We start from the raw sequence: 15,866 nt of genomic DNA on the forward strand, positions 1-15,866 counted from the left end.
GTGCACCAGATCTGGTCCTTGCTGTTCATTACTGGGCTTTGAGAAGTCGGTGTGTGGGAAACATTAACAGCTGGGTTCATAGGGGAAAAATGGTTTGCGTCCGCGCGCAATTATACAAAAACAGTAACTAAAAGCATGTAGTTTTTCATCGTGGTCTTCTTCCTTCTCTTCCTTCTGTCCTTTTGTATTGATGATCTTGCTCTGATCCTTCCTTCGACCGTTCGAAAGCTATGGGATCAAGCATAGTATCTGTCAATAATTTGTTTAATACCTGTAATGTTAGTCTATCTGTCCTCTCATTCCAATTGTCCCTTAAATGAATGGCCAAGACACACCCTGTGACTCCCCTCATTTTTTTTTCAAAAGCGAATTTAGGACCAGACATACACCTAACAACTTTGCCACTGCGAGCCGTCTCGCAGGTTTTGCGATTTACCATCCGAATGTTCCTGGATGTAAGTAGCATATGGGATGGCTGCCGAAGGGCTATCTTAAACAAAAATGAAACCAAAGTTTAGAAATTAGATATCCGAATGGGTTGCGTGTGGGCCGCTACGGGTAAGATTTGAATGGGATCCCCGGGTAGGGCATGCTGTGCTGTACCCGAGCTTAGCTGACCAAAGGGGGTCCTCAGACAGGGCGGGTCCTCAATGCCGTTTCTCCACTGCCTGAGCAACCTGAAATAAACGGGCAAGAATGTAGTCGTAGTGGAATTGCAGCCTCTATTCCCAGAATAGAGGGGCACCTAAAAACAACGGAGGAGCCAAGATGCTCCAACATCTGCAAACAGAAGACAAGTTGTGAACATTGTCGGTTCACCAGAGGACATTTCAATTGAGTGAAGTTCTCAGAAATATCTGCGGATATACTAACGTGCATGTGAGGTGGTCACAAGCTTTTCAGCTGAAAAGTAAGTGACCAATCTCCAATCAAACATTTAACATACAAACAAACATACATACGTGCAGGTTCCATCAGAAAGGACAGCACTTCTCTCAAGCGGTTCCTTTTTTTTTACATCATCTGGACACCTCACTTCTCCTCATTCTCTGCGAACAGGGTCGCAAAGGGGTTACCGTGTCGGGAGTCAGACATCAAGTCCTCCTCTTCTCCCGGATCCCATACCCTTGTATGGATCAGGCATGCAATCTTTGCATTGTGTGACCGGGGGTCACTCTCGCCATTGCGGACAAGTCGCCAAGAATTGTCCCTGTGCCACCACTCGTCGTCTGGATCAATGCTCATTACTGGGAGTTGTTTCACCTTCTTTGCTGAAAGCAGCGTAGGCTGGGTGATGATGCCCATCCAGAATGAGGATGTGAGGCCCACGGTGTCGGGATCTGGAACCATGTCGGAGTCGGAGTCTGCAATGGGTTGCTGTACTGATCGGACCTTCCTGCGCTGCGGTTGGGCAGTTGAGCAGATCGGCACAGGGCTGCATAGTGGCCAAGCTTGCCACACTGGAGACAGCGTCGAGATTTTGCGGGACATTGCCGCTTTAAATGGGCGGAGCCACAGTCTTTGCACATCATGGCGCCGATGTCAGGATGCTCCGTGCGCCACCGCGCATGCGCAGTGCGGTCAAACGATGTGCGCACCTGTGCAGTTTGGTCGTCGGCCTCGCCATCCCCTTGGTCATGGCACACATGCGCAGGAGCCCGGGAAAAGCGCGCCAAATGGCCGCCCTCATCCAGACTCGGGCCCTGGAGCTGTTTTACGGCCTGCATCCACTCCGCATCGTGGGGGCCTTGCCGCGCCGTATCTGCCGCCTTGATATGGGAGTACCGGTTGTTAGCGTGCTCGAGGATGCAGGTTTCGATGGCGATGGTAAGGGTGAGCTGCTTAACTTTAAGGAGCTGCTGGCGAAGGGGATCGGAGTGTACCCCGAAAACGATCTGGTCGCGGATCATGGAATCGGAAGTGGAGCCGTAGTTGCAGGACTGCGCGAAGATGCGGAGATGGGTTAAAAAGGACTGAAAAGGTTCATCCTTACCCTGAAGCCTCTGCTGGAACACATAGCGTTCAAAGCTCTTATTGACTTCGATGTCACAGTGGCTGTCAAACTTCAGCAGGACAGTTTTAAACTTTGTCTTGTCCTCGCCTTCAGTGAGGGAGTTAAAGATGTGGATAGCGTGGTCCCCGGCTGTAGAGAGGAAGAGAGCGATCTTCCTGGCATCCGATGCGGCTTCGAGGTCGGTGGCTTCAAGATACAGCTGGAACTTCTGCTTGAAAATCTTCCAGTTAGCACCAAGGTTTCCGGCGATGCAGAGCTGCGGGGGAGGGTGGACGCTGTCCATGTTACTGGATGGCTGATTGCTGGTCAAAGGCAAATTATCTCAAGGTAACTCCGTTAAACTCGAGCATGACTCACTGGTACCATGATGTGTTGGGTAAGCTGGGTCTGCGAGGACTGCGTTGACTGCAATAGTGAGAGAGACAGGCTTCCAACACTTGAAGAAATGCAACTCGATTTCATTGAGCTCTTAACTATCATACTGATGGAACCATCAATTCACTAGACACGTGCTTTAAGATATGAACAGTGGTTTTAATCTATTTACAACAGAGCCAGCCTGTTCCACGTTGAACTCTTGATGAACTGAACGACTGGCTCTGAGCATTGGTATTTATACAGCAGTCCAGGGGGAGAAGTCGTGGGCGGTGCCAAGGGTGGAGTCCTGTACAAACTCCTAAGCATTCCCAGCGCTACTCCCCCTAGTGGTCGGGCAACGCAACTGCGCTTATAAATGCATGGTCTCATGTATACGCAATACAGTGTGAATTACGGAGTTACATTCACCACACATACATAATTTAACTGTGGGTTGACACTATGTTGACTTGGCTGGAGACCCGAGCCTAACCTGACCAGACTATCTTACTACCACATGGTGTATGTTCTAGTTGCTGCTCACCAGCTCTGACTGTCTCAGAGGCTGGATCCCAAGAGAGCGGGAAAACGAGTGCCCTCTGGCTTTATAGTGGTCGTCTCCTGTCTGGTGATTGGCTGCTGTGTTGTGTGTGTTCACTGGTCATCCTGTGTGTCAATCACTGCCTGTCTGTGCACCACCATATCCCTGTGTGTACATTATGACAATGGGGTGGTCATTTCCTGTGGAACATCATCGCTTAAATGCAGGGCAGAATAAGGAGTCCAGAGCAATTTCTTTGGAATACTGAAGATTTGGAAAGTGTTCCAGAAGTATATAACTGAAGACAAAAGATGAAACAATGACTGAAGTATGTAAACTATTACAATGGAGCAAGAGCTAGATATTTCATTTCATTTCATTTCATTTCATATTGTCAGCTCCAGTCATCAACTGTTTTTGATGGTCAGGCTGTTGAATATAAATAAATTCAAATGTAATTACATTTTCTAAAAAACTTGCACCAATTTAAAGTAACATTCTAGGAGCTGTGAAATGTAAACAGATGTCAGAGCATTAATTGGAATATGCCATTTTGAAGCACAATTCCTATTTTTGTCCTGGCTTCATATCCCCACACTTCCCTGACCATAGAAGCAAAGCAGTGGGGAAGCATTTGAGATGTGTGTTTACAATTCTAAGTTCTTCCTGCCTATCCCTGCAGTTAACCACTGGGGTATCCCTTTGTTTCTCTGTAATTACACAAGGAAGACATTGTAAAGAGTACATGAAATGCATTCTGAGTAATATTTCTCTGTTTTCCAGCCAAGTTGGAATCTGATGGATGCAGAGAAATTGCTTCAAGTCAAGGCTGAAGACAGCAAGTGTATTCCCTGGAGCTGCAATTTAGAGCAGGACAATGCAATGTTGGGGGTGGAACAGGTAAGAAAGAGCCAAACTTAAACCGCTCATTACATGGAATTATATAAATTCGCAACTCAGAAGAGGTCATTCAGCCCAACTGCTCTATGCCAGTGTTTATGTGCCAGATGAGCATCCTCCAATCTATTTCATTTAACCCTGTCAAATAGATTTTCCAACACCGCATGGATTTCTGCGGTTCAAGAAGACAACATGTTACCACCTTCTCAAGGGAGATTAGGGATGGGCAACAAATGCCGGTCCAGCCAGCAAAGCCAATGCCAACATCTCATAAATCCCATAAATTGATTTTATATTAACTTATATTTATTACATCAAGTTTTAGAATCTATTTCAGATATTTGCAGTTCATTGAAATTTAAGTTTTGTTTTTGCTCTTGGCAGATAAACTGGCCAGAATTCCAATGATTCCCCAAATAAACAATGGTTAGCACAGTTGCTTCACAGCTCCAGGGGCTTGAGTCACTGTCTGTGCGGAGTCTGCACATTCTCCCTGGGTGCGATTTTCCAAATGGAGACAGTGTTTGCGCCGTCACAAAGGCCGTCGAGGGTCTACCGATTCTGGCCTCCACAGCCGCTCAAGCCTCTCTTCCCGGTGCCAGTTTGGCACCTTGCCAAACTGCAGATGCGCAGTTGGGCCACGCCAACCCGCGCATGTGCGGGGGACTTCTTCAGCGCGCTGGCCCCGACGCAACATGGCGTGGGGGTTCAGGGCCGGCCATGCAATAAAGTAGGCCGGCGGGGGAGAGGCGCGCCCCCCCCCCCCCCCCCCCCCCCCCCACAGGCTGCTCCCTGATCCTTCGCGCAGAGTCCCACCAGCAGCGACCAGGTGTGGATGGCGCCAACGGGACTCTGCTTTTTCTGCGCGGCTGCTCGGCCCACCCGGGCCAGAGAATCAGCAGTCCGGCCGTGTACAGCGGTCCGCGACCGGCGCTGCATCAAACACGCCGGCGCAAATGACGCCGATTCTCCGCACCTCGCAGAATCGCACGCTGGCACCGTGGCGCGGTTATGCCGATTCTCCGGCCCGGCTCTGGGCTCGGAGAATCGCGCCCCCTGTGTTTGTGTGGGTTTCCTCCGGGTGCTACGGTTTCCTGAAGAATCCCGTCCGAGGACGTTTAAAGCCGTGAGTTGAAGAGCAGCGAGCAAGACAGTGATACGGGGAGTCCAGTCTGCAGTCCAAGAAGGATGCTACCAGTGTGGGGGGAGAGCACCCTCAGGGGAGGTGAAGTTCAAATATACAATGTGTTTTGCCTGTAATAGTAGGAGGCATATTGAGATTAAATGCAGAGCCAAACAAAGCCTACAAAGGACCAGCAAAAATAACTACGACTCCAGTGCAAAGCTCAGAAAACGACTCTGAAGAAGAATCTGAAAGCTATAGAGTGAACAATATTAAATGAGCAAGTCAGCCCAAATTGTAGTTGTGTTAATGGTAAACATTGGGCCATTAAGAATGGAGATAAATATAGGAGCCTCTGCGACCATCATAGGAGAACAGACATCCCCGGATTTGCAATTACTTAAATTAAAAAGCACAAAGGCCAGACTGGCCACTGGAGAAACATTGAAAATAAACAGTACCACAGCAGCACCAGTAACATACCAACAGGGGTGGCATGGTGGCATTGTGGTTAGTACTGCTACCTCACAGCGCCAGAGACCCAGGTTCAATTCTGGCCTTGGATAACTGTCTATGTGGAGTTTGCTCTTTCTCCCTGTGCCCGCATGGGTTTCACCCGAGCGCTCCGGTTTCCTCCTACAGTCCAATGATGTGCAAGTTAGGTGGATTGGCCATGCTACATTGCCCCTTAGTGACCAGGCATTTGCGGGCTGAGTGGGTGAAGAGGTTGCAGGGATAGAGTGGGAGCCTAGTTAGGGTGCTCTTTCAGAGGGTCGATGCAGACTCAATGGGCTGGATGCCATCCTTCTGCTCTGTAGCAATTCTATGATTCTACAATTCCATGAACATCACTCAGCCCAGTTACCGATCATTGTGGCTAAGGGCCAGGTTTCATGGGCTGAGATTGGTTCCATCAGGCCTGATTAAATTGGTTGGGGATTTTCAGCAATGATGAAGGCAATTTTCACAGAATATTAAAGAAATACCAAGAAGTATTTCAGAACGAACTGGGCAATTTATAGAGTATCAAGGCAAAAATCTAGATTGATCCTGAGGCAGCACTCAAGTTCGACAGAAGTTGTCCTGTGCCCTATGCTTTATGCAAAATAGTAGAAGCTGATCTGAAGTGGCTGGAGGACTTCAGAATAACCTAGTCCATATTGTTTTCTGAGTGGGATGCCCCCATTGTCCCTGCTGTGAAGCTGGCCAAACTGTCAGGATATGCGGAGGTTATAAGCTAACCATCAATCAAGCAGCAAAACTGGATCGGTATCCGATACTGAAAACCGAAGATCCACATGCCAAGTTAGCTGGAGGGTTGACTTATACAAAACTTGACATGAGTCATGCTTATCAGCAGAGAGGGTTAGATGAGGCATCTAGGGAAATCGGAACAGTCAACACCCACAAAGGCTGAGACCAATATACCCGGCTGCTGTTGGGTGTATCTTTGGCGTGTGTCATTCAATATACTATAGAAAGCTTGTTACAGGACCTTCTCAAAGTAGTTGTCTATTTGTACGATGTATTGATTCTGGGAACTTCTGAAGAAGAACACTTGGCAAATTTGGAAGAAGAGTTGAAAGATTAAACGATCGGAAGAGGTCATGAAAAACTGCCATAAAGACAGGCTTTCGGACAGGGTGTGAAAGAGCTTCACGACCAGCTGGAATATGTGCTGTAATGCAAGTATCGTGTTTGCCTTCCTGTGTAAATTGAGAGCTGTATGCTCATTTAATGTGCTGTGTAATGTGAAATTTTGTGTTAGGGTTAAGAGATACATGTAAGCTGTTCTTGTTAGGTTTGAAGCTTAAATATTGTTTTTTCTTTTGTTTCAATGAAGTTTTTAGTTGTAAAAATAAGCAAGCCCTATTTCTCATGTACTCTTTCCTGGAGTGAATCGGTCTTTCCGCAGTCTTAAAAATGCAAAAATGCATTATTGGGATCATGCCTGGCATCTGCAACACTATTAGCAGATCATGTGATCATCAACTATACCAATTTTAACACATTTGTGGCTTCTGACTGCAAATGCCATGCATTGTGCCATCCAGAGAGCTTCATGTTAAATGGGCTGCTGTCTATTCAGTATTGTTGGAATAGTGTTCAGCTGCTTAATTCCTGAGCTCTGGAATTCCCCCCTTGCATCTCTCCAACTCATCTCTCCATCTCTCTATCCTGCTTTAAGTCTCTCCTCAAAACCTAGTTCTTTGACCAAGCTATTGGTCTTCTGACCTAATACCTGCCGATGTGGCTCAGTGTCAGATTTTGTTTTCGGATGCTCCTGTGAAGTAGTCTCGGGACCTATGCTTGCATTAAAGGTGCTATGTGTGGTGATGTGCATCACTGTAAATACACAAGGGGTTAATGTAAATACATGTAGACTAGCTAGACACTAGAGGGAACACCAGAGACATGACACACAGACACTCAACCAATAGATCAGTTAGATAGGACATGACCAATGGGCATTCACGATACACACAGAGGTGACACGACCACAGGAGGGCATTACACCAGCCCGTATATAAAGGACACCACACACATGATCTGCCTCTTTCCAGTGGAGACAGTTAGTGAGTAGAGACACAGGGTTGATTCAATATCACTCCCACCATGTGGATTGTAGCAGACTGGTTAGTCAGTCTGAGTAGCTATAGAAGGATTAACAGTAGTGGCGAACCCAAGTTATAGAAGTGTAAATAGTTTAATAAACGTGTTGAAGTTATCTCCACGTCTGAACCTTCCTTTGTCAAGTGCACCACAAGGAAGCCGCTTATGCTACGCTTAGAGCATAACAAGACACTATGTAGTTATAAATCATTTCTGTTCTTGTTAATCCACTTATCTAAAAGTTACCGTTCAGACCATTAACTGTGATGATTCTTAACTGTATTAAATTGACTGGAGCATTTTGGAGGATGTGAAAGATGGTAATATAAATACAATTTCCTTTTGCCTTGAAACTATATCTCCCTCTGTCTGACAGGTGTTCGACATCCTTCCACTGTTCGGTGTTCTAAATCCAAATGAAAGGCAACAGGTGACTTTTACGTTTTATGGTCACCCGAACATCATTGGTCAAGTGAAAGCAATATGTGAGGTGGAAGGTGGACCAACATATGAAATTGCACTGAAAGGAGAAGCATCATTAATCAAATATGCATTTGATAGGAATGAGATCGACTATGGTCACCAGGTTAGTACAACAAATATTTTGTTGTCACTTTGGAGAAGTTGGGACTGTTCTCCTTAGTGAAGAGAAGGTTGAGAGACGATGTAATAAATATGTTCAAAATGATGGGGGGGTGGGACAAGGGTTGTCTGGAAGAAGAAACTATTTCCTTTGGTTGAAGGATTGAGATTCAGATGACACTGCTTTAAGGTGATTGGAAAACGAATCAATGGTGGCATGAGGAAAGCAGCGAGCAGTTAGGGTATGGTATGCACTGCTTGGGAGTGTGGTAGAGGCAGAGTGACTCCTGACTTCCAAAAAAGAATTGGATCATTATCTGAAGAGGAAGACATTGTCAGGCTAGGGGGAAAAGGTGGGGGAGATGCATGAGGTGAGTTGCTTTCACAGAGAGCCAGCACCGACATGATGGGTGAAATAGCGTCATTCTATGCTGTAACCATTCTCTGATTCTATTGACCAATTTCCCTTTATAAGATGCAACAAGCTCTGCCTTGAATAATCATTGACTCAAACACTCATAGTGGCTTTGGACACTTCCTGAATCCAACTATCAGGAGCTTTGGCACACAATAAAACACGATGACAGAGCAGTTGTCTTCATTCAAGTACTTCCCATTTTTCACTGTTATAGTATTGTCAGAAGATATTTGGTGTCCTTTTTCTTGCCTGAATGGATGCTCCACCCCAGTTTGCGTTGATGCCACCTGCTAACATTGCAACCTGAGAGCACCTTAGTTAGTAGGATAGAGGGGTTATAGCTTTGCACCAATCTGAATGCAAAGTATCAAGAGCATTTCTGAGCTGGGCCAACTGCAAGGCCGGATTGAAGCTGGGGTCTGTATTTATTCCAATGAAGATGCTATCTGGTGAGAACACATAATAATCTCCTGACAATGGGGAGAAGCTGAACAGCTAACGATTTGGTTTTTACTTGGGTAATACATTTTTATCGCGTTATCTTTTATCACTGTAAAATTAGGCCTAATTTAGATTAAAATATTCTTGCACAAGACTTATGTTAATGTTTAACATTGACTGTGATCATTCGCATCAATAATTTTCGTGCCACTTTTATCATGAAGAATTGTTCATGGGATATCACTTAGCAATGTTGTATATGACTTTGATGTCTCCCAATGGGCGGGATTCTCCGATATCTCGGCAGAGTCCCCACGCCGTTGAATCTTACGACGGCGCCAAACGGCCCCGATCGCGAGCGATTCAGGGCCCGAAAATGGGAGAGCAGCGGGGCCGTGAGGAACTCGGGGGGCGTGGCACGAAAGCAGCGTCGTAATCGCGCGATGCCCGACTAACGCCACGCACCGTCATAAAGTGCGCGATCCGCGCACAGGACCCAGGAGGACGAGATGGCTGAGCTCCGACGAGCCGCACCGAGGTTCTGCGACAGGGACCTGGACACCATGCTTGATGAGGTGGAGCAATGCAGGGCCATCCTCTGCCCAAGACGTGGGTATCGGCAACCTTCAGGCACCGTGAGGCGCGGCTGGCGTGAGGTTGGCACCGCTGTCAGTGCTGTGGCACACCCCCCGATCCGAGGAGCAGTGTTGGAAGAAGCTCCACGACCTCACGAGGGCTGCCAGGGTAAGTGTCAAGAGGGTGCCGCCGGGTCACACCCAACGCCTCCCCCCCCCCATGTCCCTCAGCAACGCCCCCCCGCCCCCTGCACGAGGGGGGCACTCAGGGGGCACAACGTTGTACACGACTCACATGAGCAGCGCGACCACCTGGAGAGATGCCATGGCGTGGCTCCAACTGTCCCCCCACCCAGCATTAATGTAGCCTATATCTGCACGGCCTAATGATAACCGCCCAATTGTGATACTTTATCCAACCCTCCCCCCCCAGGATATTACAGCTCACAACCATCGTGAGCATATGAGAACCGGAGGGGGTTCGCCTGTGCTGCCCCCCTAACCATTCACGAGCAGAGGGCCCTGGACCTCGCTGGGGGAGCCGCCACCCAGGAGGTAGCACCATGCCAGGTCGGAGGCGCAGAAGCAAGTGAGACAATCCTGCATGGCTACCCCCGCCCCCCTCAGCCCGTCATCCCCCCTCACACTCTGCCCACTGCACCCCCGCCTCCCTCCCCCCTCACACTCTGCCCACTGCACCCCCTCCCCCCTCACACTCTGCCCCCACCACCACCGTACACCCGGTCCAGTATCTCAAACAAACCCCGTATCATTGTGTTCCCCAGGCCCAGGGTCCAGGGTCGTCTCGGGCAAGACCCAGACCGTCCATCCGGAAGCTCAGCCGCACCCAGGGACGCAAGCCAGAGGGTGGAAGGAGGTCGTACAGGAGGGCCATCCTCTCAATCCGGGACGCTGGAGGGGGACACACAGAGGACGGACAGAGACAACACTGAAAGACACAGGACGGACAGTGACGACAGTGATGCCTGTGAATTGCCTGAAGATAGGGCCATGAGCCATGACAGTGACAGGGACAGGACGGGGACAGTGGACAGTGACGCACAGAGGACGGCCAGACAGTCTACGGAAACACCGGGAAGGGAACATGACATGGGCCACGGGTGCCCTGCGTCTGGCCAAGAGGCAGCCCAGGGCACACCAGACTTCTGGACGGATGATGACCTTGAGTTTGCGGCACTGCTGACACCCACACCATCGCAGATACACTCACCTCGATTGGGCCAATAAGTGATGGGGCTCCCGGGTCACAGTCTGGTACGCACCACACAGCCGAGCCGGTACAACAGCTGGAGTCTGGAGCAGCCGAGGGGCTGGACAGTCGGAGGGCAGCCCAGGCCCAGCACCCAGCTGCCGCCCAGACGGTTCATGGTTCATAGAATTTACAGTGCAGAAGGAGGCCATTCGGCCCATCGAGTCTGCACCGGCTCCTGGAAAGAGCCCCCTACCCAAGGTTAACACCCCCACCCCATCCCCATAACTCAGTAACCCCACCCAACACTAAGGGCAATTTTGGACACTAAGGGCAATTTATCATGACCAATCCACCTAACCTGCCAAGCTTTGGACTGTGGGAGGAAACCGGAGCACCCGGAGGAAACCCACGCACACACGGGGAGGGTGTGAAGACTCCGCACAGAGAGTGACCCAAGCCGGAATCGAACCTTGGACCTTGGAGCTGTGAAGCGATTGTGCTATCCACAATGCTACCAGGTTCCCGGGTTCCTGGATGTACTTGACCCACCCGGAGACCCGATGCATATGGAGACACAGGGACTGAATAACGGGATGAGGGCCATCTTCCAGCACCTGCAGATGCAGTTGGAGGAGTCCATCTGCGTCCAAGAGCAGGGAGTGGTGCTGCTCATCGCAGCCACCCAGGCCGACACCGCATGGGTGGCGTCCGCGGTGGAGGCAATGGGTCAGGTTCTGCAAGGCGTCGGGCTTAATGTGCGCATGTCATCCATGGCCCAGGAGAGGGCTGCCCTCTCACAAGCAGCCATCTCCCAGATCCAACAGGACATTGCTGCCGCGCTCCGAGCACTGGCCGAGTCTCAGCAGGCCATGGCACAGTCCCAGCAGTCAATCGCTGAGAGCATCGGCCATCAGGCGCTCGTGCTGGATGGCTTAGCGCACTCAAAGGTTGAGGTTGCACAGTCCCTGGCAGGGATGTCGCACTCCCTGGGCTCCGTCTCTGCGAACGCTCGGACCCTGGTCGATACCGCTGCAGGCTGTCAGGACTGGCAGCAGCAGGTGTTGGTGGTGCGACGGGGCATGTCTCCGATTGCACCTCCGTCCCACAGTGAGGCCTGGGGTCCACCGGGCTCCCCGTCAAAGGTGGAGGTTCTGGGGCCCATCCCGGTAACTCCAGCAAGATGGGTCCCTGAACACTCGGCCTCCCCCCATTCCGTCCCTGGCACATCTGGTGGACAGTGGACAGGACAGGGTGGCACCACGCCATCCAGCACGCCCGCCGTGCAGCCTGGTCCATAGAGGCCGTGCTGCCCCACGGAATGCGTGCCGATGGGGAGCCACGTCGCAGGGCAGGATTCTCAGCAGTCCCCCTCCACTCTTGCTGTACTTTCTGGGGATACACCTAGGTGTAGTGGTTGGGCCCGTAAGGCAAAGAAGCTAGACACATAGTTAGTTGGCACGGGTGCAGAGCACCGTTTAGTTGTAGGGGCTAGGGCATCTGTCTGTGAACGTCACAATTAAAGTCACTGTTGCACTGAATTTTGAAGATTCTGTGCTGTGTCTGGTGCCAGGGCCTCGTGAGGGTGACCGAGTGGCGCTGGGGTTTATGTTCGGTGCAATGGTGATGCTGGGTGTGCGTTCCCTCCCCTGCCCCCCCCAAAACCGGACACCGTCGTCCTCGGCATTCCGACGCCAGCATTATTCCAGTAATTATAACCTTCAGGCCTACATCAACACAGTGAAATAGCAAGCAATTATTTTTTAATATTCCATGCTATATTTTCAACCATTTAAAGGGTGGGGGCTTTAAAGGACAGTTGGACTGTTACGTTTGTCAGTTCATTTTGATACTTTTGACAGTTGCTTTTGACAGTTCTAGATAGTTCCAAAGGGTTTATGCACTTTTTTTTACAAACATTCATGTTTACTTTTAACAACCACAAAGGGCACCTGAACATATCCCCAAAGGTGTCCAGGAGAATATCTAAAGAGTTGCTCTATCTCTCTCAAAGGGCTCCACAAAGTTTAGACCTGTTCTTACCAGATCTAATTTGCATCAATCGTGTTTCCCCTCCTTGGATAATGAAAATCAAACGTAACTGGAGGCAGGTGCTGTTTTATGGACAGCTGCCTCCATGAAACATGCATTTGCAAATCCCATGACGGCCCCATTCCACCTCTGCAAAAACGGTAGATGCGTTGTTCAGAAATTTCTGGTTTCAGTCTACTCCACCACCTTTGCAATGACAGTAAGGCTCTCTCCATTGCGAAAATTCAGGGCATGGTCTGCCACTGCCAGGAAGTTTTTGTTAAACTAGGCTTTTTAACTATCTTTTTTAAAGTTCTGAATCGGAGTCTGACTGTTGGTATAAATTATAGCTTGAGAAAAATATGCCAGCGATATCCCACCTGAAGAAAATTTCCAAGTTAGCCCTCATTCCTCACTGCACCCCAGCCTTGACATCTCCTCCACTCTATGTGATCGTAAAACCTGACTACTTTTACAGAGGGCTGGTGACTCATACTCCAGTTGCAACTGGTAAATCAGCTTCATGATGATGAACATCTATTCCGGCAACCACTTTCAATTGATAACAGTGAACTGCCATTACCAAATATTTTCTATTAAACTCGGGTTTTAAACTAGCTTACAGATTTAAAGTTCTAAGCAATGACCCACGAAGCTAATCCTTTTCAAAGTATTTTTTAAAATGAGGGTAAAGGTCCCCTGTCTTAATTGGCACACTCTTGTTGCCTTTTCCAGTCATCCTTTGCCATCCTATGTGCTAGAAATAGCAGTTACAATCACAGCTTACCCATACCAAGTATTGGCATTCTCAACTGTGAAGCCAAATAGAAAGTTAGGCTATTGCCTGTGTCACTAGCTATGATTTTGGTTCCAAATTATGCACAGGGTAAATGGGAATTAACATGATATGATGCACATTTTTTAACACGATTCCAATGCATATTTTTAGACTTTAAAACATTTTACAATCACAATATATTTAAAAGAGCACCAGTAGTTTCCATGGAAAATATTAGCGCGTTAACAGCTCATACAAGGGCTGGTGATATGTGGCATGATATTTTAGTTCCCCTGCTGAGTTTCTCAAGATTGATACATTGGGTCACAGTCCTGTGGAAGTAATTTTGAGGATGGAATTATGTGCAATACAGGACTGAAGAATCTGGTGCCAATAATGTGACACAGTAGAAGTATAATGCCACAATCCTTTACCTATGGAGAAAATTGTTCCAACATTCTTTATTCCTACCTTCTGCATAAAATCGAGGGCAAAAATAGGCGATCATTTAAGCCTGTGTCTAAGCCTAAATCCGGGCTTGGAGGTGGTGCCGCCTGCGGTTAGATTGGCAGGGGATGTGACGATGCGCCCATATGATCCTGAAGGGTTTCCATCGGTATTCCAGGATGGCTTGAGCACCATAAAAGGGACCGTGGCCCGAATAAGCGTGGACCCGACCGTTCATCCACGCCAGGCCTGTCCCGTACACCTTCCGACCCAAGGTGGACGCTGAATTGGACTGGATAGAGAATTTGGGTATCATACGCTCTGTGCAGTTCTCCATCTGGGCCGCGACGATTGTCCTAGTCATGAAACCGGATGTATCAGTATGTTTGTGTGGCGACTATAAGATGATAGTCAACCATGTGTCTCGACTGGACTGTTATCCATTCCCTAGGATCATTGTATGTTTATGAACTTCAACCTGAGTCACCCTTACCTCCTGCTGGCCCTGGCCCCGAGTCCAGATGCTTCGTAACCGTGAACACACACAGGGGGCTGCCCTTTGGGCCTCTTTCAGGGAGCAATGTTCCTTGTCCTCATCGATGCACACACCAAGTGGATGTAGGTCCTCAAGATACAGGCGACAATGGGCCGGAGAAACAGAGAGAAACTTTGGCCCATTTTCAGCACGCACGGCATACCTGAGGTGTTGTTACCAGACAAAGGTACGGCATTTACCAGTGCGCAAGTTGTGGCATTCATGTCAGCCATGTGAGGACTGCCTCATACCACTTAACTTGCGTTGGCCGAGCAGGTGGTGCAAACGTTAAGCTCGGAATGAAAAAGCAAACACCAGGGGCGGGATTCTCCGACCACCCCCGCCGGGTCAGAGAATCACCCGCCCCCCCGCCGCTCTGATGCCGGTTTTCGGGCGGGGGCGGGGTTCATGCCGCGCCGGTCGGGGGCCGTGGTATCGGCCCTAACCCCGGAAATTCTCTGGGCCGAGCGGCTGCCCGTTTTCGGCCAGTCCCACCGGCGTGAAATGGACATGGTCCATCCCAGCAGGACCTGGCTGGTAGGCCATCTACCGGAGTCCTCGGCGGGGGGGGGGTCCACGCTTATTCAGGCCAAGAGCATGCCGGCGGTTCTGCGCATGGGCGGGACTATGGCGGCCCTTCGACTTTCCCTCTCAACTTCTGAGAACACAAGTTCTCAACTTGTGGGCAGTTACCCAGCTAAATAAGATGATTGATGTGCTGATTGTGTTGTACAGTCGCCTATACCGTCTGATTTAAGAAGTATAACCTTTCTGTTCTATTCTCCTAGCTATTTAACTTGGTTGCTGTGGCTGAACTTACCCTGATGAATACTGGAAAGGTCGGGTTTGACTTCACGATTTCAGATTTAGAGGAAGCCGCCGCTGATCAGGAGCCTCTGCCTGGAGTGCCACTGGTTACTCCTTTCAAGGTGAGTGGAAGTTTTTTAGGATTGCCAATTTAAAAGAAAGTTAGGGGAACTTGAGGAGTAGGCAAAATGAAAATTTTGATAAAGTGTCACCTAGACTCGAAACGGTAGCTCTTTTCACTCCCTTCAGATACTGCCAGACCTGCTGAGATTTTCCAGCATTTTCTCTTTGGTTTCAGATTCCAGCATCCACAGTAATTTGCTTTTATTTAGGCAAAATTAAAATCTTTCCTGGCAGGAGATGTCTTATTACAGATGCTGTAACTGCTTTGTCACTTGTTTGTTTTCACTGATAAAGGATTTAAAAAGTGATACTTATCAGTAGATGGCTGCCCTCTTGAACACAACAGCCAGTTTGGATTCTCAGGTATCTAT

The 15,866-nt window shown here is 49.0% G+C and overlaps 1 protein-coding gene across 1 annotated transcript in view; it reads left to right on the forward strand.

Moving 5' to 3' along the window:
- The window catches only part of hydin (HYDIN axonemal central pair apparatus protein), a 1,231,368-nt gene that overhangs the window by 830,149 nt on the left and 385,353 nt on the right, over positions 1 to 15,866 (forward strand). Inside the window, exons 27-29 of the mRNA XM_038807144.1 lie at positions 3,696 to 3,812; positions 7,925 to 8,134; positions 15,354 to 15,494. Of these exons, the coding sequence (XP_038663072.1) occupies positions 3,696 to 3,812; positions 7,925 to 8,134; positions 15,354 to 15,494 (468 nt within the window). The remainder of the gene's footprint in view (positions 1 to 3,695; positions 3,813 to 7,924; positions 8,135 to 15,353; positions 15,495 to 15,866) is intronic.

The sequence above is a fragment of the Scyliorhinus canicula genome, chromosome 9, assembly GCF_902713615.1.
Source record: "Scyliorhinus canicula chromosome 9, sScyCan1.1, whole genome shotgun sequence".
NCBI classification, from domain to species: domain Eukaryota; kingdom Metazoa; phylum Chordata; class Chondrichthyes; order Carcharhiniformes; family Scyliorhinidae; genus Scyliorhinus; species Scyliorhinus canicula.